The 27568-nt window shown below is 39.0% G+C and overlaps 1 protein-coding gene across 9 annotated transcripts in view; it reads left to right on the top strand.

Moving 5' to 3' along the window:
- The first annotated feature begins 15299 nt into the window (after nt 1–15299).
- Nucleotides 15300–27568, top strand: part of rai14 (retinoic acid induced 14) — a 285215-nt gene continuing 272946 nt past the window's right edge. For 3 of the 9 annotated variants that reach the window (XM_060854012.1, XM_060854509.1, XM_060854434.1), the window contains exons 1-2: nt 15300–15458; nt 16364–16441. In XM_060854012.1, the coding sequence (XP_060709995.1) occupies nt 16406–16441 (36 nt within the window). In that variant the 5' untranslated portion in view covers nt 15300–15458; nt 16364–16405. The other 6 variants (XM_060854102.1, XM_060854177.1, XM_060854268.1 and 3 more) reach the window with 6 other exon arrangements.

Genomic DNA, 27568 nt, shown 5'->3' on the forward strand with positions numbered 1-27568 from the left:
TGGAAGCCTCTGATCAATGGTGTTCCGCAAGGATTGGTGCTGGTCCAGTTTTGTTTGTCATTAATGTAAATGACTTGGATGAGAATTTAGGAGACATGGTGAGTAATTTGTGGATGATACCAAAATTGGTGGTATAATCGTCAGTGAAGAATGTTATCTAAGATTACAAAGGGCTCTTGATCAATTGGACCAATGGGCTGAGGAGTAACAGATGGAATTTAATTTGGATAAATACAAGATATTGCATTTTGGTAAAACAAACAAGGGCGGGACATTTATAGTTAATAGTAGGACCCTGGCTAGTGGTATAGAACAGAAAGACCTAAGGGTTCAGGTTCATAGTTCTTTGAAAGTTCATTACAAATAGGCAGGGTGGTTAAGAAGGCATTCAGCACACTTGCCTTTATTGCTCAGACCTTTGAATGTGAGAATTGGGATGTCATATTGAGGTTGTACTGGACATTGGTGAGCCTACATTTGGTGTACAGTTCTGGTCATCCTTTTATGGAAAGGATATCATTAAATTGGAGAGAGTTCAGAAAACACTTACCAGAATATTGCAGGGAATGTAAGGTTTGAGTTATAATGAGAGGCTGAATAAGCTGGAGCTATTTTCCCTGCAGTGTCGGAGGCTGAGGGGTGACCTTGTACAGGTTTTGAAAATCATAATGCGTATATATAATGTGAATCAATAGCCAAGGTCTTTTCCTGAGGATGGTGAGTTCAAAACAGGGGGCATTTTTTAAGGTGAGAGGAGAAAGATCTAGAAGGGATCCAAGGGGCACCTTTTTCACACAGAGGGTGGTTCATGTGTGGAATGAGCTGCCAGAGGAAGTGGTAGATGCAGGTACAGTTACATCATTTAATATACATTTGGACAGGTACATGAATGGGAAAGATTTAGAGGCATATGGGCCAAATGCAAGCCAGTGGACTAATTTTGTTTGGGAACTGGTCAGCATGGCTGAGTTGGACCAAATCACACAAAATCTGTGATAGCAATATAAGATCAGAAGCACTAATGACTACAAAGATTGAAACGTAAATGAATAAGATGTATTGTAAGAGACTAGCAACAGGTGAAAGGGAGTCTGGCACATATCATAATATGATGAGATGATTTAAGATTTACCATGAAATTGTCCATCATTGATCATATCTTCACAGGATTGGATGTGTAAGTCAGAACGTATGTGGTAAGCACTGATGGCACTGTTGAATGTAATCATTGTAATGAGGGGCATTTACAAATATCCTGTACTTTACTGGGAAAGGTAAAGTATCATTGATTCTGATCTGATTAGGAGGGCAATTGGGCCCTACATGAAAGCCAGGTTTGGAGCAGTCTCTGGCCTCTTCCACATATGTGGTAAAAGAGCTTGGAATAAAGGTTACTTGTAATGCTGAACACAGAAGTGGAACTCCTCTTCCATCTCTCTCCAACAATAAGCATTTTACCTAAATGACCAAAGTTAAAAATCACACAACACCAGGTTATACTCCAACTATTTTTTTTTTGGAAACATGAGCTTTCAAAGCATTGTTCCTTCAGTGCTTTGAATGCGATGCTTCCAAATAAACGTGTGGAATATAACCTGGCATTGTGCGATTTTTAACTTTGTCCAACCCAGTCCAACACCGGCTCCTCCACATCATATCTAAATGGCAAAAGACTGCAGAGCTCTGAGGTTAAAATCAAATCAGCCATGAACTATTGAATGGTGGAGGTGGCTTGAAGGTTTGTGTGGCCTACTCTTGTTCTTTGTTCATAAATGTAGAGAGCTCTGGGTGTTCTGATACACTACAAAAATAAGGAGGTAGTGTGTCAGTTACAGAGAGCACAAAGAGACCATATCTGGATGATTGTGTACAGTATTGATCTCCTTACTAGTGGGGGAATGCAAACGGTTTGAATCAGTTCAGGAGTTGTTTACTAGACTAATACCTGGAATGGGTGGTTGTCTTACGATGAAAAGTTGGAAAGTAGGCTTGTATCTGGGACTTTAGAAGAGTAAGAGGATTTGATTTGAATCATAGAGTCATAGAGACATGGAGCTGTACAGCATTTAAACAGTTCCTTCAGTCCAACTTGTCTTTACAGACCAGATATCCTAAATTAATCTCATCCCATTTGCCAACATTTAGCCCATATTCCTCTGAACCCTTCCTATTCAAATGCCTTTTAAATGTTGTAATTGTCCCAGACTTCACCACTTCACCTGGAAGCTCATTAATAAACACACCACCCTGTGTGAAAATGATGCCCCTTAGGTGCCTTTTAAATCATTCCCCTTTCACCTTAAACTTTTGCCCTCTAGATTTGGACTCTCCCACCCTGGGGAAAAGACCTTGGCTATTCACCCTATCTATGCCCCTCATGATTTTATAAACTTCTGTAAATCTCCAACACTCCAGGGAAAATAGCCCTAGTCTATTCAGCCTCTCCGTATACCTCAAAGTCTCTAACGATGGCAACATCCTTCGGAATCTTTTCTAAGCCTTTTGAAGTTTCACAACATCCTTCCGATAGGAGGGAGATCAGAATTGCACACAGTATTCCTAAAGTGGATGAGAAAGAATTTTGTCTCTTAGAGGGTTGTGAATATGTGGCACTGTCCTTGCCACAGAGAACTGTGGGGGCAGAGTCCTTATGTATCTTTAATGCTGAGATAGATTCTTGATCAGGAGGGGAATAAAGGATTACGGGGAACAGGCAGGAACGTGGATGTAAGGAATGTTGAATGGAGCATGATCCTATTGAATGGTGGAACAGGCTCAAGTGGCCGAACAGCCAACTCTTGTTCCTATTTCTTATGATCTTACAATACAGAGAGGTCTTCAGAGAATAGACATGGAAAAGATATTTCCTCATGTGGGAGGTTCTAGAAGCAATGGATGCTGTTTAAATATGAGGAATTGCGCCTTTCAGATAGAGGTGATGAGAGCATTTTTCTCACAGAAGGTCATGATTCTTTATAGCTTTTTTCCTCAAGAGGTGGTAGCGGCAGAGTCTTTAACTATTTTAACAGCTGATTTAGATTCTTCATAAACAAGAGATTGAAAGGTTTTTGAGAATAGGCAGGAATGTGGAGAATTGTGGAGTTGCGAGGGGTCAAGTGGCCAACTCCTGCTCCTTAATCATATGTTTTTATGTTTGTAGCCTTCTCTAGCAATGGAACATTCTCCACTCTGAATTCATTCCTTTCATAAACACGGGCCTCTTCTGCACCCTTCCTTCATTCATGTGGTGGAATTGCTTTTCTAAACCTCACCTCTCCATTATCTTTATCCTTTTGACAAACTACAATGTAACAGAAGCATTCATTTGTTTTTCTTTATATCGTGGGTACCTTGGGGGCTCAGTAGTTAGCATTGTTGCTCACAGCACAAGGAACAAGGGTTTGACTTCAGCCTTGGGTGACTGTCTGTGTGGAGTTTGCATGCTCTCCCCATGTCTGTGTGGTTTCCTCCCACAGTCCAAAGGAAGTGCAGGTTACATGAATTGGCCATGCTAAATTGTCTGCAGTGACTAGCAATGTGCAGGATGGGTAGATTATTCATGATAAATACAGGGATAGTATAGGTGACTGGGTGACATTTTCTTTGGAGAGTCATGAAAACTCATTGGGCCAAATGGCCTCTTTCTGCACTGTAGGGAATCTATGAGTCTTCATGGAATTCTTTGGGATGTTTTTCTATGTTAAACGTCTGTGTAAATTGTTGCTGTTATCTCTGTGCTGCTGCCAACATGCATGCAATCGAGAGACATAATGAATGGCTGAATGTTTCCTGAGCCTTATCAGAGTTAGGCAACCGGGCATTGTTCTTTTCCTAGACAGGAACAGACAGTGAAAGGGTACTGAGTGAGTCTTGAATGGACCTATCTAAAACCATTTTGAACACAAGGATTTGTACAAATAGCCATGTTTCATATGTGAGCAGGCAACTAGTTACAATAAAGAAAGCTTGCATTTAAACAGTACATTTAAGTTTGAAAAATAACAGAAAAGGGGAGAACTATATTTCTGGAACTTCAAATGCATCACCATCACATGGTCTCTCATGTTTTTCATCTAGGAGGTCACCATTGGTCCTATGCTTAACAGTATCAGCTATGTCAACATGATATTTGCAGAAACATGATTAGAAAGTCTATCATACATTGTTCAGTTCTGATCTGCTGAAAGCTTCACTGTAGTCTATATGGTTCAAGTTAAAGGTGTCATGGAATATTCTCAACATACCTAGTTTAGAAGCCGGCCATTATTCAGGGCAAAACAATCTACTTGCTTATTCCTCCTACCATTGACCTAAAAAAACGAACCCCTCTATCCACAGTTCAACTAGTTTCTGTATCCATCAACTGGATAAAACACTACAAGACACCATTGTCTCCAAACACACCATCCATTCCTTGGCCACAACCTCTGAACAAGGCAAAAACAAATATAAGATCATTAATACCTCCAAATTCTCATTCAAATAACACTCATCATCCAGATTGAACATCACAGTTCCTTTAGTATCACAGCGGCAACCTCCTAAACCGCCTGAGCTTAGTACCATTGTGAAAATAATGCTGTGACAAAGAAAGCAACATTTCAAGGAAGCTGACTATATTTTCTCAGGGCAACTTGGGACAGGCAACTAGTGCAAGTGTCACCTTAAAAAACAAAAACATTTCCGGAAATAAAAGTCTTGCTTGTATCCTGGGAACATCTAACTACTTTTTTTTGACACTTCTTTAAAGCTGTCTTTCAAAACTAGTTTTTTTACCTTTTCAACAAAGAAGTACAGAAGAACAGAATCCATATATTAACAGGAGACATGACCAAAAACACAGACTGCAGCTATCAATGGACAGGTTAGATGGGCATAAAACTAGGAAATGGAGTGCAATCCAGAGATGAGTGAGGTAATAAATTTGGGAAAAGCAATTAAAGGAAGAGAACACATTGTAACTAATCCAACATTAAGAATTGGAGGAAGAAAAGGACCTTGGACTATATTCCTCAAAGGAGGACATGTAGATGAGAAGTGAAACTCATCATAGTCTCAGAGGACTACACTGCCTGATGAACAATTATTTTATTCTCTCATTGGAAACAGCCAATTGGTGATGAGTTTGATCTGATAGTCACCATGCCTCAGGCGAGAGGTCTGATTAAGAAGATAGGGCCTTCAAGCTAAGCTCAGCCAGTGCAGAAATTGAAAATGTTGAATACCAGCCATCCAGCTAACTAACACAGTTAAGAAGACATGTGGGATATTTTCCTTTATTGATCAAACATGAAATGTAAGATCAGAATGTCATGCTCGAATAGTATGAAATATTATTTAGGCATAAAGAGTGAATAGAAGAAGCCCTTTCTTTAGCAGGTAAGTCAATAACCAGAGAGGTATATATTTAACCAGTGGAAGAATTAAAGGGAAGCTGGGATTAATTTTTAGTCCAGAAGACCTGAAACTCTTTACCTGAAAGAGTTGTTATGTCATGTTAAAAAAAACTTGGTACGTTTTACATACAAAGTCGGGAATTTCAAGATTATACTGGACCACTTTTGATCGGCTGGCCCAGAAATGGTGAGTCAAGTGACATTTCAATATGCCATACATTTTTTTGTTCTATATTTTTAAGAAACTATAAAAAATACAAAAACATTTTTTCATTTTACACTCACTTTATATTTTTTTTACAATGCAACAGTGACACAAATTGAACCATGCAAAGTGTGCAATACATCGAGAACACAAGGTCAAGCCTTAGATTTTGGATGAACAGAATTGGTCAGCAAACAGCATCTTGTACTGTGTGTAGAGTTCCATGAGAAATCACTTTGGACCAAAGGGCATTGTTCCATGCTGTATGTCTTAATGACTCAGTGATTCAATTAATGTTTTCAACAATTAATTTTAATTGAAAGTATGCTTATTTGGCTGATTTCTGACACAAATAATGTAGTTGATTCACTAATAGTTCCCTGTATTATGTAACAAATAATTTCCTCGGAACTGGTCCCACTGCACTACTGTAACTTTGCCAGAAGAAGATTTCTGCCATATTTTGACCAAATTTATGGTGGCAGGGTAGGACTCGCCCCAAGGAAAATGAACACTTTATCCTAAGTGATAATGATCCAATCGTGATAAAAGCAAATCCTCCAATTAAATTTGACCCATGTCATAGGAAACCTGCTACATGCAAGGAATAATAGCAAATCAATAATAAACTTTACAACAGATATCTGAAAGAATTTGATTATGCTTCTCACTTAAGACAATAAACTTTTTTTTTCCCTTTTGGATGCTGATTGTTGTGCATTAGTTGAGCCATATGGCTTGTTCCTATGCCACATATTGCGTAGACATTCAATTTTGAGTTCAGACTTCCAACGATCACTTAAGAACATAAGAAGTAACATCAGAAGTAGGCCATATGGCCTCTTGAGCCTGTTCTGCCATTGACTGAACTCTGTTCAGAATATGCTCAATGATTATGAATCCACAGCATTGTACGGAGAATTCCATACATTACAACTTTCCAACTGAAGCTTTCTTTGTGTTGCAGTTTAGTTTACTCTTGCATGGTTGGTTTCCAAACACTGAAAAAAAAATCACCTTTAATATTCTGTTTTTAGATGATTATAAGGACAATGTGGAATCATGTTTCATAAAGTTAAATAAAATGCTGAAGTAATTCTTTTTGGCAATTATACATGGGGATGGAGATTATTTGGTTGAATATTGAAATGAAAAACTAGAAAAGGGAAAGAGCTAATTGTGCTTACATGGTCACAAAAATGGAAGATGATGTTTCTGAATATCATAGAAAAGAAAGACATTTTACTGAAACTTTTTATCTTACACTCAGGACAAACAGAAGAATGCCAAATTTTAAATGTTTACAATAATTTATACTGCAGGAGAAAAAAGTTGGCTAGTTCAATCTGATTGCCATGAAGAAAGAAACCTGAAACAAGTTCCCAGGTAATTCCAAAAAAGTGCAAGGTTTGGAACAGATTTCTTTTGTTGTAGAGTGCATGCCCTCACAGTTGAATACATGTCACATTCAGCAAGTGTAAATGAGCCATGTTATGAGCTGAACTGATTATCATAAATTGATTGTCAGTGTAGCTTTTATTCACTCAGAAGTGTTCGATAAGTACTGCGCAATTGCAGAATCAAATCTAATAGTACACATTTTGTTTTGGGTTTGCAAGTGTGAACAACTGAAAGAACATGTTGTTTGACTTGACCTTATCCTTATGTGCATCTTCTGTAAAGTTACCATAGTCTTATTTTCCAATTAGAGAGAGAGAACTGATGGTAGCTTAATCTGAGGGTCACCACACCTCAGGCAGAGAAAGAGGTTGTGAAGGAGAATCACTCATGAATCCACAATGTTGGTATCATTCTGTATTTCAAGCAAGTAGTCAAGCAGCTGAGCTAAACCAACCTCTAATACTCTATAACAGTTAGATGCAACTGATTGGCTTACTAGGCCATTTTGGAGGACAGTTAAGTGCAAATACTTTGAATCATGGAATCATAAAGTTGTATGGAAACAGGCTCTATGGTCCATCTCATTAATGCCGACCGGATACCAAAATTTTCCTGGATTTGGCCCATTTCACACTCAACCTTTTCTGTTCATGTACATATCCAGATGCATTTTAAATACTCTAATTATACCAGCCTTTACCACTTCTTATGGCAGCTCATCCCATACACACACCACTGTTTGTGGGAAAATGTTGCCCCTGAGGTGCCTTTTATATCCTTCTTGTCTCACCTCAAATCTACATCCTTTAGTTTTGGAGGGCCCTACCTTTCCATGCCCCTCATGATTTTATAAATCTCTATAACGTCACCTCTCAGCCTCCAATGCACCAGGGAAAATAGCCCCAGCCCATTCAACCCCTCCCTATAGCTCAAAACCTCAGCAACAATCTTGTAAATCTTTTCTGAATCCTTTCAAGTTTAACAACATCTTTCCTATAACAGGGAGACCAGAATTGAATGCAGCATTCCAAAAGTGGCCTAACCAATGTCTTGTACAACCACAACATGACATTCCAACTCCTACACAAAACACACTGACCAATAAAGGCAAGGGTACCAAACATTTTGTTTACTACCCTGTCTACCCGCAACTCCACTTCAAAGGACAATGACACTGCACTTCATAATCTCTTTGTTCGACAACTGTCCCCAGGACTTTAACATCAAATGACAAAAAAACAGTGGACTGAGTACTAATCCTTGTGGCACACTGCTGGTCACAGAACTCCAATCTGAAAACAACGTTCACCACCACCATCTGTGTTCTACCTTAAACCCAATTTTGCATCCAAATGGCCAGACTCTCCCTGGATTCCACGTGATTTAACCTTGCTAACCAGTCTAGCATGTGGAACCTTGCTGAATGCCTTGCTGAAGTCCATACAGACAACATCCACTGCTCTGCTTTCATCAAAGATATTTCTCACTTGTTTCAGGTCTGGGGCCACACACCGGTCACAGGAGTTCAGAACGGCAGATTTCCTTTCCCAAAGAGCATTAACAAACTGGTTGTGTTAATATGACAGACCGGTAGTTTCAAGACCATCATTACAGGCTAGTTTTTAAATCTGGATTTACTAATTGAATTCAAATTCTTGCAAATGCCACAGTGAGATGGAAATCAGTTTAGAAAATTAATTTACAATATTAGTCCTAATTTGCATAGTCCAGCAACACTACTGCTATGCTACTTCCTCTGAAAAGAATCTATCCAGAATCAAACATAACAGAGGAAACAGCAAGTGCACATGAATGGATCGCTTCATTTTTGGCAAATTGTAATGATTGGCTGTGCCACAGGGATTATCGCTGGGGCCTCAATTGTTCAATTGACTTGGATGAAAGGTTTGAAGGTACAGTTAATAAATTTGCTCATGGCACAAAGAAAAATACGAAAGAAAGTTGTGAAGAGGATAGAAGGAGTACAGAAAAGATTCTAGACAAGTTTTTTTATTCTTCATTCATGAGATGTAAGTGTTGCTGGCTAGGTCCATCCCTAGCTGACCTTCAAAAGATTGTAGTAAGTTGCCTCCTTGTATCGCTGCAATCTATGTGCTGTAGATAGACCAACAGTGTGGTAATGGAAGGAAATGCAGGATTTTGATCCAACAATGCTGAAGGAATGGTGATATGTTACTAAATCAGATGATGAGTGACTTGGAGGAGAATCTGCTGGGTGGTGGTGCTCCTGAGTATCCGTTGCTCCTATACTTTTAGGACCATAACATGTAGAAGTAAAATTAGGCCATCCGGCCCATCAAGTCTGCTTCATTCAAACATGGCTGATATGTTTCGCAACTCTATGCTCTAATTGTTGTGGTGCCAATCAAATGCAATAAAATGTGGTCTTGATGTCAAGGGCAGTCACACTCAATTTTGAAGTAAGTGGACAAAGATCTGGCAATTTAAGTGTAATCTGGGAAAATGTGAAATTGTCTGTTTTTGTAAAAATAACGAACAAATGATATTACATAAATGGAGAGAGATTACAGAACCTAGAGATACAGAAAGATCTGGGTGTTCTTGTACACAAATTGTAAAAGGTCAATACACATGTACGGGAAATTATTAGGAAAGCTATTGGAATGTTACTGTTTATTGCAAAAGGAATTCAGTTCAAAAATAGAGTACAGGAGTTGGGAGGTCATGTTGCCGCTGTGCAAGACATTGGTTAGGCCACTGTTGGAATATTGTGTGCAAATCTGGTCTTCTTCCTACCGGAAGGATGTTGTGAAACTTGAAAGGGTTTAGAAAAGATTTACAAGGATGTTGCCAGGGTACGAGGATTTGAGCTATAGAGAGAGAGGTTGAATAGGCTGAGGCTGTTTTCCCTGGAGTGTCAGAGGCTGAGGGGTGACCTTATAGAGGTTTATAAAATCATGAGGGACGTGGATAGGATAAATAGACAAAGTCTTTTCCCTGGGGTGGAGGAGTCCAGAACTAGGGGGCACAGGTTTAGGGTGAGAAAGGAAAGATATAAAAGAGACCTACCGGGCAACTTTTTCACACAGAGGGTGGTATGTGTATGGAATGAGCTGCCAGAGGAAGTGGTGGAGGCTGGTACGATTGCAACATTCAAAAGGCAACTGGATGGGTATAAGAATAGGAAGGGTTTAGAGGGATATGGGCCAGGTGCTGGCAGGTGGGGCAAGATTGGACTGGGATATCTGGTCGGCTTGGACGAGTTGGACTGAAGGGTCTGTTTCCATGCTGTACATCTCTATGACTCTAGAGAGGCAATGCTTCTGTTCTACAAGCACTGGTAAGATCACATCTGGAAAAATTAGTATTGATCTTTACGGTGAAGGAAGCACATAACTACATTGGCAGCAGTTCAGAGAAGTTTTACTAGACTAATCCCAAGAATGGGCAGATTGTTTTATGAAAAAAGGTTGGTCACACTTGATATATATTCACTGGAGTTTTAAAGAGTAAGGCGAGCTAAAATCATATAATCCCAACAGTGCGAATAGAGGTCACTCAGCCCATTGAGTCTATAGTGATTCTCTAAAGAGCACCCCACACAGATGCAGCACTCCCTCCATCCTATCTCACTAACCCTACATTTCCCATGGCTAATCCACCTAGCCTACACATCCCTGGACACTATAGGGCAATTTAGCATGGCTAATCCACTTAACATGCACATCTTTGGACTGTGGGAGGAAATCACACAGGAAACACAGACAGAGGGAGAATGTGCAAAGTCCACACAGTCATCCAAGGTTGGAATCAAACCTAGGTCCCTGGTGCTGTGAGGCAGCAGTGCTAACCACAAGCCACCATGCCATCTAAATGTTTTTTTAAGGCAGATGTAAACATGTTAATAAAATACAAATGTATTTGCCACTGTGCCTACATGGAAATAACATTTTAAAAAAGTAAGTTATTTTAATTTACATAACCAAATCAATCAATATCGTGCAAAAACCAAACATTCACCCACAGCCCCCCACCTCTTGACAATCACCTGTCCAGCCTGCTGTATTAATTCTCAAACAATTAATTGACTTTTACAAGAAAATGAACTCTGTCAAGTTTCACTCATTTGGGATTTGCCCTTCTTTGGTCTCTAGATCTGACGGTGAAGTGGCTAATATTCCTTTCAAATTGTTAGTGCTCCCTCTGATGTCCTGCTCAAAACCACATCTGCTTCCCCATTTGTACCAAGGGCTGTGATGTGCATCTGCAGGGAGCCAATGGTCACAGCTTGCTGTTTCTGCTGCCTCTGGTTTTATATTAGGCAATGCACACTTGACAAGTAGAAATCTGACACAGGTCAAGAATCGGACAGTTGGTGTGAATTTTGGCAGTTGTGGTATGTTTGATCTGCGGAACAATAGGGCTGCAAATTAACACTGGAAGAGGTTTCATTTAGAAGATTATGATGAGACTGCAGACTTGAGGTATTGCCAAGACCGGTATGATCACTTGTGTCCTCATCATGACTAAAACCTTAAGGTCTTATGGGATCTTTCCAGATGGATTGGAAAGGATACTTCCATTTGTGGGACAATCTAGAAGTAGGGCTACTAGTTAAAAATAATAATTGAAGACAAAAATCAGGATAATTTGTTTTCTCACAATGAGAAATGTACTCTTGGAACTCTCGGAACTCTCTTAGAAAGTCAGTCGAAGCGGAATCTTTGAATACTTTGAAGGCTGAGGTAAATAACGTTTTGTTAAGCAAAGACATGAAATGTTATCAGAATATGCAGGAATGTAGAGTTATCAGATCAGCCATAAATGTATTAAATAGTGGAGCAGGCTTGAGGGATTGATTAACCTAATTCTGTTCCTAATTTATACATTTGTATGTAACATTCTAATTGAAAACTGAACAACTTATCAATATTTAATAAAACTTCCTTATTTTTGTACGCTATGCCTCTACGTATCAAGTCAAGAATTTCATGTCAAAAGCCTCTACGTATCAAGTCAAGAATTTCATGTCAAAAAACCCAAAGAACTTTGACTGCTGGAAATCAGAAACAAAGTTAGAAATTGCGGGAAAAACTGCTGGCATCTGTGGAGAGAAAGTAGAGTTAATATCTTGGCAAAAGTGAGGACTGCAGATGCTGGAAACCAGAGTTTAGATCAGAATGGTGCTGGAAAAGCACAGCAGGTCAGGCAGCATCTAAGGAGCAGGAAAATTGACGTTTCGGGCAAAAAACCCTTAATCAGGAATAGAGGCAGGAAGCCTCCAGGATGGAGAGATAAATGGTGGTGTGGTGGTGGGGGGGGGGGGGGGGGCTGTGGAGAAGGTAGCAAAGAGTACAATAGGTGAATGGGGGTGGTGATGGAGGTGATAGGTCAGAGAGGAGGGTGGAGCGGATAGGTGGGAAGGGAAATTCTGGATCAGTGGTGCTGGAAGAGCACAGCAGGAAGGGAGATTGGCAGGTAGGACAGGTCATGAGGACAGTGCTGAGCTGGAAGGTTGGAACTGAGGTAAGGTGGGGGGAGGGGAAATGAGGAAACTAGTGGAGTCCACATTGATGCCCTGGAGTTGAAGTGTTCCGAGGCGGAATATTTTGGGTCCAGTGACCCTTCTTCAGAACTGATTGTAACTAGGAAAAGTTTGTTATAAATGCTAGAGAAAAGGTAAGTGGGGTGGGTGGGCTTAGTAAACAATAGGTAAACATGGAGCCAATAGGGAGAGTAAAAACAGCTGGGCGATCAAAGGAATGGGTAAAGGTCAGCCTGGGAGAATGAATAGCTCCTAATGGGAATCATTAGTGGCTGACAATGGATTGTTTTTAGTAGCAGCCCATGTGATGACAAGGTCTGGTGCCTGGGGAATGGGAAAAAGTACTCAGGCTCTAAAATCATTGAACTCTTCTGAGTCCAGAAGATTGCATGGTACACAAGTGGAATTGCAGATCAACAGTTTATCAATGTGCTCTGCTCCCAACAAAACATCTTTATATGTCCACTTTCAGCTCTCCTCTGTTCTTCTACCCATTTACAAACCATTTTTTTTACATTTATATTGAAGGTGAGAAAAGTACTTCTGGATTCTCCATAAGAAATAGGAAGAGAAGCAGGATGTTCAGCCCCTCAAGCCTGCCCTACCATTCAATAGGATCATGGTTGATCCGACATTCCTCACATCCACTTTCCTGACTTTTGTTCAATAACCTTAATTCATGTATGATGAAGAATCTATCTGTGTCAGCCTTAAATATATTCAAGTCCTCTGGTCCCACAGCTGTGATAGAGTTCCAAAGAATCACCACTCAATTCTGATTTATCTGCTAAAGGAAAGAAGTTGTTAAACTTGAAAGGTTTCAGAAAACAAATTACAAGAATATTGCTGGGGTTGGAGAGTTTGAGCTATAGGGAGAAGCTGAATAGGCTGGGGCTTTTTTCCCTGAAGTGCCAGAGGCTGAGGGATGACCTTAAGAACATTTATAAAACCATGACACATAGATAGTGTGAACAGCCAAGGTCTTTTATTCAGATTAGGAGAGCACAGAACCTTTGGGCATAGGCTTAAGATGAGAGGGGAAAGAGGGCAGCATGTGTGGAACAAGCTGCCAGAGAAAGTGGTGGAGGCAGGTACAATTATGACATTTAAAAGACATTGGGAATGGTACATGAATAGGAACGGTTTAGGGGACATGGGCCAAATGCTGGTAAATGGGACTAGATCATTTTAGGATCAGTGGTCAGCATGGATTAGTTGGACTGAGGGATCTGTTTCCATGGTGCATACTCCTGAAGAAGGGCTCATGCCTGAAACATTGATTCTCCTGCTCCTTGGATGCTGCCTGACTTGCTGTGCTTTTCCAGCAACACATTTTCAGCTCTGATCTCCAGCATCTGCAGTCCTCACTTTCTCCCTGTATAACTCTATAGCTCTGAGAAATGAAATTTCTCCTTAAAAATTGGCACCCCTTTATTCTGTGATTATGCCCCCAGTCCCAGACTTTGTCATGAGGGGTAAACATCTCCTAGCATTTATCTTGTCAAGCCCCGTAAAAATCTTATAATGTTTTAATGAGATCATCTCTCATCCTTCTAAAGAGCAGAGCATCTAAGCTGTTAGCCTTTGCTCATAAGACAATCCCTCCATACCCAGGCATCATCCTAGAGAACCTTCTTTTAACAGCCTCCAACTAAATTATATCTTTCTTTCAATAAAAGGTTTAACCTACTCACAGCACTCCAGAAGTGATCTCACTGACACCTTGTACAGTTGCAGTAAGACTTCCCTATTATTATATTCCATCCCCCTTGAAATAAGAACCAATATTCCATAAGCCTTCCCAATTATCTGCTGTATCTGTGTGCTAACTTCCTGTCTTTCATGCACAAGTACCCCATTTCCCTTTGTGTCGTACCTTTTTGCAGAATGTTTCCATTCAAACAATACAGAACAACTTTGGTTATCCGAACGTCAATTATCCAAATTTTGGATCATCCAAACAAGACCTCAAGGTTCCATAAAAACGTTATTCATTATCTGAACATTCAGTTATCCAATCAAAACATTTCCCGCCTGTCTCATTCAGATAATTGAGTTTGTTCTATATTTTGTTCTTTTGTTCTCCATTCCAAAATTCTCACATTATGCTCAATTTGCTAACGTTTGCCCACTTACCTCATCTATCAATCTCTCTCTGTAAGCTATCTGTGTCCTCATAATCTGCCTTTCCACAAATATTTATGCTGTTTTCAAATCTGGACACTGTTCACTCACTTCCTTCCTCTGAGACATTAATATATAATGTAAACAGTTGTGCTCCCAGCACTGGTCTCTGTGGAACCCAACCAGTTACAGGTCACCAATCTGAAAAAGAACCCCTTACCCCCATGCACTGTTTGATGTCATTGGCCGATCCTCTATCCAAGCCAATATATGGTCTGAAATACAACGTACCATTTTATTACTGAGCATTTTCTGAGATACTTTGTGGAATGCCTGTAATAATATCATGAAGTAGATTGGTGTTAGCTCAGTTGACTGGACTGCTGGTTTATGGTAAAAACGAGCAGCACGGGTTCCATTCCCACCCAAGCTGAGGTTTACCTCCTTGCCTCAGGCACGATCGCTCTCACGTTAAACCACCAACAGCGGTCCGCCGCTGATGAGCGGGCGGGCCCTTTATGTGCGTGTGTGCGCGCGCGCGCGCGTCCCTGGCAGGGGCGCCCCAATTGCGCCAGAGCGTGCGCGTCCCCGGCGCGCGCCCTTCTTCACACCCGTGTTGCGTGCACGTTGGCTGGTGGGTGACGCGGACACGCGTTGGGAGGAGGGACGGGGAACAATGGCACGCGCAGTGGCTGTGCTTTCGGCCGCGCGGCAGCCCCAGCTCCGCTGAACTCCAGCCCCGTCTGCAACTTTAACACTGAGCCAGGCAGCCCCGCTATCCTGCAAACCCGCACGCTGCCATGGGGTGAGTTTACTTTTCTCGTCGGACTGCAGATAAGGACACCACCCAAACTTTCTGTCATTTTTAAAAAAAAATTAATGCAATAATTTTGATGCGATTTCCCCCACCATCGCCTCCACTCGATCTGTGAATAGAGCAGATGAGCGAATGAATGGGGTTATTGTTTGTAACAGTGAAAGTTTCTCCCGCATTCAGTCCCATTCAATTCAATTCATTTTCTCCCTTGGGGACTGTCACTCTCCAGCGGTGTGTGGGTGAGTGAGGGGCTGGACATCTGAAGAGGAGGAGGAGGAGAGGTAAGTATTGTGTGTGAGGACGGTGGGGGTAGTGGAAATTGGTTGAATAACGAATGAATGGGGGAAGGAATGCCCGTGTGGAAAGAAAAGCAGCGCTGCCAGGGAGCAGCGAGGCAGTGATCGATTCAATTCGGGCACATCTTCCCAGAAACTGCCTCAGACACGATCGAGCCGTTAAAAGTTTCTAAATGAAAGTTGTAACCACTTAAGGTGAGGTTGGACAATATGATTCAACGGCTTCGAACAGGCGGTTGAGAGACTAAGTTCATTTGGCTGCGATTCTTCCAAGGAACTACCTTTATCAATTCATCTGTGTGCTTCTTAAACTTCAACCCTTTTCAGATATTTCTGATTGCCTGACTGCAATTAACGTAACGTAAAGTTTTTGGCGACTTCTGATCTCACTTAGTGCATAAACGAGTCAGTGTGCGCCGAACATCGGTAAAGTACAGGCAGCCGGCGAGTTATTATTTGGCATCAGCGCAAAGGAAAATGTTCATGGGTCAAAGGCAACAATAGGAGGACCGTCCTAAATTTCGCGTAGTTTGAAACACGTTTTCTTTTTTCGCTCAAGGTTGCAAGAGAGTAATATTATGCTGTGTATTTTTCTAGATTCTGTTGAAGTTTGGCACACAGCAGGAACATTGGGTGAAAATGAAAAGCTTAAAAGCCAAATTCAGAAAAAGTGATGTAAGTACTTCAAGGCGGTCTACATAATAGTTACTGGTTGCTCGCTCTGTTGTTGCAGACGAAAGTTTTGACTTGGATAGTGATAAAACAGTTAACGGTGGCGAGAAACAGCGGTATACTTGCCTGTGAAGCCTCAGATTTACTCCGAAATCTGCTCAAACCTTTTTGCGTTCAGATATGTTGACTGTCAGATTCTTTCTAACTTCTTAAATTAATAGGTTACAATCATGGACTTTAAATAAAAATAGACTTCCTGAAACTAGTCCTTTTCCCAAGCCTACCATCCCCCTCTCCTCCAGTACCTGTCCAGTTTAGAAACTTGGGCTGATAAAATGGACAATTCTGGCATTGCCACCAATGATTCCCTGTGGACATGTTTGTTTAGCCTATTTGGACATACTCTGAGCCCATTGTTAGCTCCGTGGTCCCAAATAATTTATGACTTTCACTTGTCCTGTTGTTTCTTTGGTCTTGTGAGTGGCATATGTCACATCTCTAATGGTGTCTAATCCTCAAACTGTTATTTGGAGCACTAGGAAATAACAGGAGAGGGGAAAACAAACACCTTACTCCCCTCTACTGATCTCTGTTAAACTTAGAAATTGATTAATTGGCTTCATAGAAAAAGAAATAGTGCAAAAATAGTTTGTTTGTTACAAATAGCTTAGACAATGGATTTATCATCATTTTGTTATGTGTCACATATTTGGCTGATATAAAAAGCAAAGTACTATATTGGATCTTAAGGTAATTACTTCTGTGCTTTCATGAAGCAATACATGTGAAGATATTCTATAATGTTTAACAATTTTAAAAAGAAATGTTTATTTATTAGTTTGTATCATGTGCTATATTTTAGTTTTAAACGTTGATTTCACATAGTTGTGCAGTATGATATTGCAGAATCTTTTTTCTTTGGACCTATTTTGGCTTATAATATTTTAAAATTAAATAGTGGGGGACACAGTTTTTTTAAAAAATAACACAAGCAGTTTTGCTAACTTACACACATTAGGTTCTGTGGTCCTTATAGGTTAGTCTAGTTGTACCCTGCTTAAAATATGTTGCATTAAGGCATTGGTACAGATTCTGATGACTTCTTCAAAAATCTAAGAATGTCTTACAGTTATTAATAGTTGTTACTCATTAAGTAGAGACGCCAAGTAAATAAAGTGATTGTGGACTTTAACTGGCTACTTGTTTCTTGTTGGACCGAATATGACTATATTCAAAACTTGTTTAAAACAGAAGAAAATTATATTTTAAAAGGTGAGAAAAACACAATTTTTATTTCTAAATTGTACATTTTTACCTTCAACTGGTTTTGTTGATGGTTACAATCGTTAGGATATATTCTGTCAAATTCAATGGTTTGAAATCAATCAGTATGTTTCATGCAAGTATGAATAAACCTAGTTTTATAGTCGATAACTGCTAATCTCTTCTGTAGTTTAAGTTTTTCATTTTTATAATAAAAAAGCAAAATCTTAATTTTGGACAGTTTGTGAGCTCTAACAAATTTAACTTGTTACTTAGGATTCAGAACATCATCTGTGAAAGCAAAGATATAAATGGCTTGTTTTATCTCACTAAATTACTTTATCATGTCTAAATATTTACCATGTATTTAACTATTTAAAATGAAAATAATTCTGTTGCATTATCGTGTATTTGGTTGAATTATTATGAGACATAAGAACAGAGACTGCAGGAAATAATTATTTTTGGACAATTGTGGAGATTGCCCTTCACAAACAAAAAAACTAGTTTCCCAACTAATGAGACCAAGTGACAATAATGTGTGTGTATTTATTTACTTGATTTATAAGACTTCTCCTCAAGATGCTATGAACACTGTAATTTAAAATTCTGCTTTGGTTATTTGTTATTTTGTGTTTGTTTTTTTAATTTGATGAAATCTCACAAATGGGGAAGAAATATTCTGTTGTGCTTTTTGGCTGATAAGTGGGACCGTTTTTCATAATCATTGAACAAGTGCTTGCCTCAAGAGAATGGTTGGAATCTTATAATATGTTATGATAGCTTAATAAAAAGCCTGGGAAATGCATTGCCTCATTTCGATGTAAATGTTATTTAGGAATTTTTTATTATTTATAAAAGTAAGTTTCGGTCAATTGTCTGATTGTTACAAATATGACTTGTAACATTGTTGGAAATTACCTGTCAGATATGTAATTTGATTCAAAATCTTTGCTTTTTTAACTTCAGATATCAAAGCAAATTGCTTTTACCTTTTACACTAGCACTTGTAGAGTATCTGCTTTTGAATCAATTAATATTTTGGCAGACTGAGAAAAGTCTGTAGTGCAGGATGTGAGAAAAGCTTTGGCACATAGTCTGTGTAGTTGACAATCTTCAAGCAATCAGTTACCCTGAATAGTGATATTTCATCAGCATATGATTGAAATTGTAAATTTACACAATATTCTCTTGCAGTTTTCTTTTTGTTTTATTTTTATTATTTGTTCCCTATAGACTGACGTATTTCTGGCCATTTTTCCACATGCTATCCTCTGTATACCTGAGATAATCCAAAGCTCTTAATAAATCCTGTTCATTCACATTGCTGTGCTTGTTGAACTACGTTGGCTCCTGCTTAAGCAATGCTTTTGGTTTCAAATACCTCCATGACTCTGCCCCTCTAGCTTTGTACTCTTCTCAAGTAGTAAAATCCTTCAAGATATCTGTGCTCTATTGGATATTAGACACTTGAGTGACCCTGTTCTTTATTGCCACATTCTTGATGTCCATGTCCTCAGTTACAGAGTCAAACATTCTGCAACACCTTCTCCAGGATCTACTGCCTTTCTATGTTTATTCCCTTCTTTTAAAATGCTTCTTAAAACCTACCTTGTTGACCGTGCTTTTTACCATCTTCTCCAGTGTCTCCTTTTGTGACTAAATTTTATACTTTGAGTTCTAAGGCCCCATGAAGCCCCTTGGTACAGCTTATTATGGGAAGACGTGATATAAATTCAAGTTATTATTGTTCGTTTCGCCCAAATAGCAGGACTGAGATTATATAGATTGAATAAGCCCCAGGTTCTGAAAACATCCCTTGTTTCTAATGTGATAGTAAAATGGATCTGTTCACTGTGCTTTTACATGATTGAGGTAGATGATGAATGTAGCTAATTTTACAATGATGCTGTTTTCTTTTTGTCTCACTCTACCATCTGTTTTTTGTCCTTTACCAATACCTGCAAATGATGTTAAGGAGTTCTTGTGCTGATGTATTCTCTTAAGTTGCTTGGACTTCATGAATCAAATTTCATAATGATTGATAAACCTTACAGAAGATAAAAAGCCTAAGTGCTTTATATCACTTGAGGTTATGATTTTTTTAAATTCAATCATGGGATGTCGGCATTGCTGGCTGTACAACATTTCATGTTCATCTCCCATATGGGTGTTGAGAATTGGCTGAGCTGCTGCAGTTCATTTGTGGGAGTGCAAAGACACACTCATATTGATGATAGGTTGAGAGATCCTGGATTTTGACCCAGCAACTGTAACAATGCAGTGCTCTATTTCTAAATCAGGATGATGGATGGCTTGGAGAGGAACTTTCAGATGATGGCATTTGTATGCTTATGCTGCCTTTGTCCTCCAAGATGGTAGGGTTTGGGAGATGCTCATTGGATGCTGCCTGAACTGCTGTGCTCTTCCAGCACCACTGATCCAAAATCTGGTTTCCAGCATCTGCAGTCATTGTTTTTACCCTTTTGGGAGATGCTATCTTGGCGAGTTACTGCAGTGCCTCTTATAGGAGGTACACATTGTACATGTGTGCAAATACTTCAACCTTTTCTTTTGCATTGATATGCTGGGATGTCCCATCATTTGATAAGGAAGTTAATAATCCGGCACCCATTCATGACTGGATATAGCAAAACTACAGAAATGATCCATTGATTGTGTGAGAGCTTAGCGCTGTCAATTGCAATCCTACTGTTTAACATGCAGTAGTCCTGTGTTGTAGCTTTACCAGGTTGACACCTCATTTTTAAAATATACCTGGTGGTGTTCCTGGCATGTTCTCCTGCTGTCTCCATGAGCTCACTTATGGGCAAGGATCTGTGAGGTTGAGTCAAATCATAGCACTAGCAGAAACTTGTTTCTTGCATTATCAGTTCCATCTAGTTGGTTGCACAACTCTCGTTGCCAAGTGACATCTTGGCTCCTCTTTTCTCCTTCTCCCATGTGATTTTCCTAAGGGAACATCTTGTCATCTTTTTTACACTGTCTGTGCTGTGACTTCTCAGTAACTGTGATTTAAACCCACTCCTTAGCTCCCTTTATTCCATGCAGTCTTGACTTCATTGTGTGCCCACTGTTTATGCATCTTTCCTGACTTTTAACTCCATCTGTTAATCCTTCATCTGCCCAGTCATATTCACTTTATTTCATTGCTAACTTTCTCAGCCTCTCCTTCATTTTCATTAAAAGAAATTACTAATCATTCTTGTCCTCAGGTAAACCAGTCTGTGCAATCTTTTTTGTGATATTGCAGCAAATATAATAACAGTTAAAGCAATAGTTTTCTTTAAATGAAGCAGATGCAAGATCATCGCTCTGTGGGTTAAAAAAAAACATTGAGAAGTCTAGGTGAAGGGACAAGGCTTAGAATGCAGAGTTGAACCAACCCTAAAGAAAAACTTGGATTGTTATATTGTCTTTTATATTTTGGGGCTGTTGCAGGATTCAGGCAAACTTTAAAATATTGATGCTTGAAAGTAGGAAAAAGCAGCTAGTGTATATACAGTATGACCCCAAAACAACAATGAGACAAAAGGCAAATTATTCATGATTTTCACTGGTGTCAGTTGAGAGAGAAAACTCAGCCTGCACCCTGGCTGATTTGTGAGTCATGGCATGGATATGTTATGTCCTCTGGAAGAAACAGACAGGGTCTTATTTTAAAGTCTGATCCAAAAGATAAGGTGTAATGTTGTGATTTGAACTAATAGCTTTTACTGCACTCTTGCTTCAGTCCCAATGAGTTGAGGCTAAACTACAGTTTAAAAAAGATGAGTCAAGGAATAAAGATTAAGCGATGGTTCTTAAATTAGGATGGTGGGTGACATGAGCTACTATCTCATTAATACTCCTTTTATGCCTGTTTTCCAGGAGGTTAACATCTGTAAAGTACATCTCAAAGTTCAGCTCCTTTATCATGATTATATCTGTAGACGCAAATGGCTAGTCTTCTGTTATCCATAAAATTACACAATTTTCTGTAAACAATTACCCTGATCACTTATGTCAAGTATCCAAGAGGGAATTGTTCCATCCCACCCCTGATTTGCACCTTGTAGATGGTGGAGAGGTTTTGATTTCATGCAAGGCTGTAATGTTGTCAGGAACTGAATGGTCCTGACCGAACACAAGCTGAGAGTTAGGAAGGAGGCTGTTGTTAGTTTGTTGAATGAAAGTTAGTTTCATCTAACCACTGTTGTACCCGATTCCACGATGACTAGACTCATCAAATTGGAGAAACATCAGAATTTCTTGCACGTGATCATTGGTAATGTCAACAATATCCTTTCTGCCTGCCAGCAGAAACTATCTCTAGCTGCCATCCTGGCTTTTCTTTCTTCATTTATTCATCATGTGTGAAAATTGTCATCAAGGCTAGCATTTATTGTCCATCTCTAATTGCTCTTGACACCAGTGGTGAGTCACTGCCTTAAACAGTTGTGGTTTGTGTGCTGAAGGTGTTCCCACAGTGCTATTAGGTACTGAGTTCAAGAATTTTGACTTCACAATAATGAAGGAACTGCAACATGGTCGCAAATTAGGTTGGCATATCACCTGGAGAGGAACATGCCAGTTGTGGTGTTTTCCTGAACCTGCTTTCCTTATCCTTTCTAGATAGTAGAAATTATGGGGTTTTGTTTTGGTCTTTTTGAAGACGCATTGGTGAACAACTGCACTGTATCACTGTTAGAAGTATTGAATGCTGAATGTAGGGAATACGGTACAAATTGAACAACTTGTTCAGGTCTAATCCTGACCTAAGCTTCAAACTTCACATTGTGTTGATTACCAGACTGCAAGCATTACATGCCTCTAGGCCTACCTCACCTCATTCCCATTGATATTCTAACCCATGCTTTTTGTCAGTTCTTGACTTTTTTTTCAAATGTTCTTCACACTGGCCTCCTGAGCTCCACCTTGCATTAATCCAGTTAATCCAAAGCTTTCTAGTTGGAACTCTACTCCTCTCAACATTCTGTTTGCCTTCTATTCTAATCCTTGCTGCCTATGCTCCATTATAGTTGTTCCAAAATAATCCCCCATCAGTTCCTGAAGGACCTTTTATGGTCCTGATGAATGGCCTTATGCCCAAACCATCGACTCTCCTGCTCCTTGGATGCTTTTTCAGTGCCATACTTTATCGACTCTGACTCTCCAGTATCTGCAGTCCTCACTATTCCCATCAATTCCACCTCCCTTTCTGCTGTAAGAATGTAAAGAAGTAGGGTCACTGGTAGATATTTTGACCCATTGACCTTGCTGCACTACTTAAGATTGTAAATGCTACAACTTCCTTTTAACCCCACAACTGAGCCTACATTCTGCACTTGTTCCCACCTTCACTTCATTTTGTCATCTGTGACAAATCCTTCAATTATTATCTCCCTGTTCTTTTAAACTCCTTTTTATGATGCTATAGTTATCCCTAGCTTTTAAAGTCATAAATATTCCGAAGAACAGTCGCTGGACACAAAATGTTCACTCTGCTGAGATTTTCCAGCAATTTCTGTTTTTATTCCTGAATTCCAGCATCCACAGTTTTTCCAGTTTTTCATTTTATAGCTATCTCTTCAGATACATTTTGGGTCATATTCCTGAATGACCACTATTGTTTGTTATGTGGTTTGATTCTAATTGAGAAATGCCTGCATGTTTTACTTAGTTACAGGTAGAGGTTGTTCAAATTGTGAAAGATGTATTTATGGAATTCAAGATAGAAGCTAACAAAACAAAATGCTTTTAATAATCACATTGCTTTAACTGCAATCATTTTTTGGCAAGACCTTCAAATGTTTAATTAAAAATAAAACTTTCAAAAGATTGGTTATCTAACTTGAATCAACATGAATGAATTGAAGTCAGATTGCTAGATTTCGTTTAGACGTGATTACAAATTCGCCTATCAATATTTCTTGAAATCTGACTGATTCATGTTTTCAGCTGTGTAATTGCAATATTTTTCTGAATCTACTTTGCTGAGATGCTGTTCATTGAACACTTAACAATGTGAGTGGATGGATGCGATACTGTATCAGCTTTATTTTTATACGTTTAGCATATTGGAAAGATTCATAATGTTGTTATTGTTACCTTTTTAGATTCATGCTGTATATTTCACTGTTTACATGGCACAGATTCCTTCTAAGTGGCCCTTGTGTCCTTGCACTCAAACATTTGCCTTTACTTGGCTCAGTGTCCGGAACAATGATAATGAAGGCCAAATAATAAAAAGAAAATTTATCTAACTGCTAGATGCAGTTACTGTTGACTCTCAGTGCCATTGATAGGTGGAATGTATTTACTGATGAAGGGCTCCTGCCCAAAATGATGATTTTCGTGCTCCTCAGATGCTGCCTGACCTGCTGTGCTTTTCCAGCACCACTCTAATCTTGACTCTGATCTCCAGCATCTGCAGTCCTCACTTTCACTGGAATGTATTTTCTGTCAGACATAAACTTGGATTCTGAACTAACAGAGAGTTGACAAAGAATGGTGCATTTTCAAATGTGTTGTTATTTACAAAATTTATCAATGACCTGGTGTTTCAGCTGGCAGATACTTCTGCCTGGTTCAGATAGTTAAAGGTAAAGTTGCTACCAGACCATAGGACTGCTCACTTGTTAGAGAGAAATGACCAATAGTGGTTCAACCTGAGAGTCACCACACCTGTGAGGGGATATATTAAGAAGGATAGTCCTTGATGCTAATTTCAGCCACTGTTGGATTTATCTGATGCTGTTGTTGTTCTGCTTTGCAAACTAACCCTCCAGCCAACAGATCTAAACTACTACCCTCCCACATTTAGACAATAAAAATCTGCAGATTATTGGTTTTAATTCAATGAATAATTGGCTTTTGCATCAGTTTGTTTTTAAAAACAAATGTTTTGGACATATTATAGCATACCTGTATGGTTTGTGAGTTTGAACCTGAACCACCATTCCCAGATGTAGGGATACTATCACTTCAGCACAAGAGCCCCCAATTGTATCCTGTTTATCTGTATCCAGAACATAGTTTTTGGAAGTCTTGTTTCACCTTCTGTGTGACTGATGAGATTTCCAGAGAATGATGACAATGAGTAACAAAAGCATTCAAGATATTTTTGGATAATGTAAAGCAAAATATTTTGAATGCATCAAGTGAAATTGTAGGAAGTTAGTAACTCTAAAGTTATGAAAGTAAAGGTGGAAGAAGGAAAAGAGAACTGGATGACCAAAGTACCAATGTATTTTCTTAAATGTTTGTTGTTGGAATGTGGGATTTAGAGTAAATCTGTAGCTGACATTATATTGCTTTAATTGTATTTCAGCACCTGGGTGATATATGGTGGGAAAGACCCAGGGAAACATTATATTTACTCAGACCGACCAGCAGTGTTAATTAAGAACTAAAAGACTTGGTCTTGTTAAACTTTGAACTTTTGAATAAGGATCAGTGAAGTAATCGTGCGCTGTTACAGCACAGGCAGTGTTTATAGTTGTTCAAGAATTTCAAGTATTAATGTTTGAGCTTTGAAAGCTATACGCCAGTCTCGTGTTCTATGCTTAATACATTCAATCAGATTTTACACCATGGATAGCTTTTCATTATTTATTCTTTGGATTTGTCATACTGGCGAAGGTACATTTATTTACATTCCTAATTGCCCTAATTGCTCTGAGGCATTTCAGAGAGAGCAATGGTCAAGCAATTGGACTAGACTGGAAAACCAGCAGAAAACTCTCTTCCCGTATGACATCATTAAACCAGTTAGTCTCTCTTGTATAGACAGCGGCTTCCAATGAGTTTTCTGGAATAAGAGTCATACAGCATAGAAAAAGGCTCTTTGAGCCCACCATGTCCATGCCAATCATCAAACACCAAACAACTGTAATCCCATTTATTTTCTCTTACTGCAATGCTTACTATGCACTGAGCATTTTAACTGCACATCCAAATGCTCTGAAATACTGCAAGAGGATCTGCTTCCAACCCCTTCTGAGGCAGTGCATCTATATTTCTACCACCCTCTGTGTGGAAGAAAAATCATAGATCTCCCCTAAGCCACTTAGTTCTCACCTTAAATTTATGTCCTCTGGCCCTCGACATGTTTGCTAAGGGGAAAAGATTCTCGCAATCTATCTTGTTTATGCCACTTGTAATTTTGTGTAACTCAATTAGATTTCTCCTCAGCTCCTCTGCTCCAATGAAAACAAACCCAGCCTCTCCTCATAACCGAGACTTTCCATCCCATACAACATTCTAGTGATTCACCTCTGCACCCTCTCCAGGGCAATTATATCCTTCTGATAGTCTGGCGACCAGAACCTTATACGCAATTCCATCTGTCGCTTCACCAACGTTTTATAACCCACTAATTATTAAGCCACAAAAGATCAAACTAGTTAAATTTCACACTTGCCAGCATTCTTTTGATTTTTAACAATCTCTAGCTGCTAGACCAGGACCATGAACATGTTCTCTTGTACATTTGGAAATGAATGTTCTTTTTTGTTAATTCCTATAAGGTTTCATTTGAACCATTTAGAAATAACTGCATGTGATAATTGGATTGTTTTATACAAGAATATTTTCACTTGGATGTATTTATACTAGCAAGCAGATCATTGATATAAAGCTGTTTTAGCTACATCCAAAAGGTGAACTTGTGCAGTATAGATCAGGCATTAAGGCCCAAACTGAATTACCAGTGCAAAGTGGGTGGAATGAGATTTCTTCTTTGGCATTGAGTCAAACCTGACTTCAGATTAGGTTGTATTATTCTAACATTGTTTTTGGTGTGAAATAAAACTTGTATATAAGTGATCCTTTAATGTTGACTCTTGATTATAATTCTCATTTCTGGATACTGAGATGAAGCTGTGTTGATGCTGTATATTTCTTTTAAGGATCATTTCTGCATTAATGCGACCTTGTTTCCTTCCTCCCCAAGATTAGTGGAAGTTATATATTGAAAAGAGCTTTGTTATTGATGTTGTTTATCATTATTCTATGCTGTCTTGCAGCATTACAAGGAAAACCTTTGCAGCTCTTGGCTTAACCACATACTGGGTTGCATTGTCATTAATTTGCTCAAATGCTCAGCAGAAGTTAAGGCACTGGCAGGTTTTCTATTTTTAAGAGAAAGAAAGTAGACATATTTTATCTATTTTTGTCATAAAATCTTGTTTTGTTTGGTAATTCAATAATCAAAACTTTACTCATGCAATGTACAAACTTATAAACCAAAGTAAAAAATTTTCAAGTGCATCAAAAACGCTGAATTTATGTCAGGAAGAAACCTGGTTCCATTATAAGCAATTGGCAAGAAAAAGAAAAGCAAAAAAAAACATTGCTGTGGAAAGTGCTCATATGTTAAAAATTGTAGAGATCCAAGTAATCCGAGAAGTGGTGTAACCTTGTGCTTATTCAATCTTAATCATACTTCATAGTTTACCATATATAGCTTCCTGCTTCAGGTTTATATTCCTGTTTATTCATTTTAACATATGTTAATAGCTAGTTAACTACTATGGAATAGGATGTGCAATGTGAATATATGTTAGATGTCTTCATTTCATAATGAGTGTTGACATTCTAGGGGATGGGGAAAGAACTGATGCTGACATACTGTATACGGCTTTAAATGATTGTAAATGTTGAAATGAGAAATGGAGCATGATACATTTATGCGTTTAAAAATGTGGTTGGTTTCCTCTTGAGACCATCGCTGCTTGCAGCTCTTACTAAGCGAGAGAGATGCAGTATAGACGGGATGTGGCCCAGTCTCTGACCTCATCCCTTGAGGAATAAAAATGCCCCAAAAGAATGGAAATCAACTTATCAGTAAGTCAAAAAGGAAAC

Source organism: Hemiscyllium ocellatum, chromosome 1 (genome assembly GCF_020745735.1).
Source record: "Hemiscyllium ocellatum isolate sHemOce1 chromosome 1, sHemOce1.pat.X.cur, whole genome shotgun sequence".
In the NCBI taxonomy this organism is placed as follows: Eukaryota; Metazoa; Chordata; class Chondrichthyes; order Orectolobiformes; family Hemiscylliidae; genus Hemiscyllium; species Hemiscyllium ocellatum.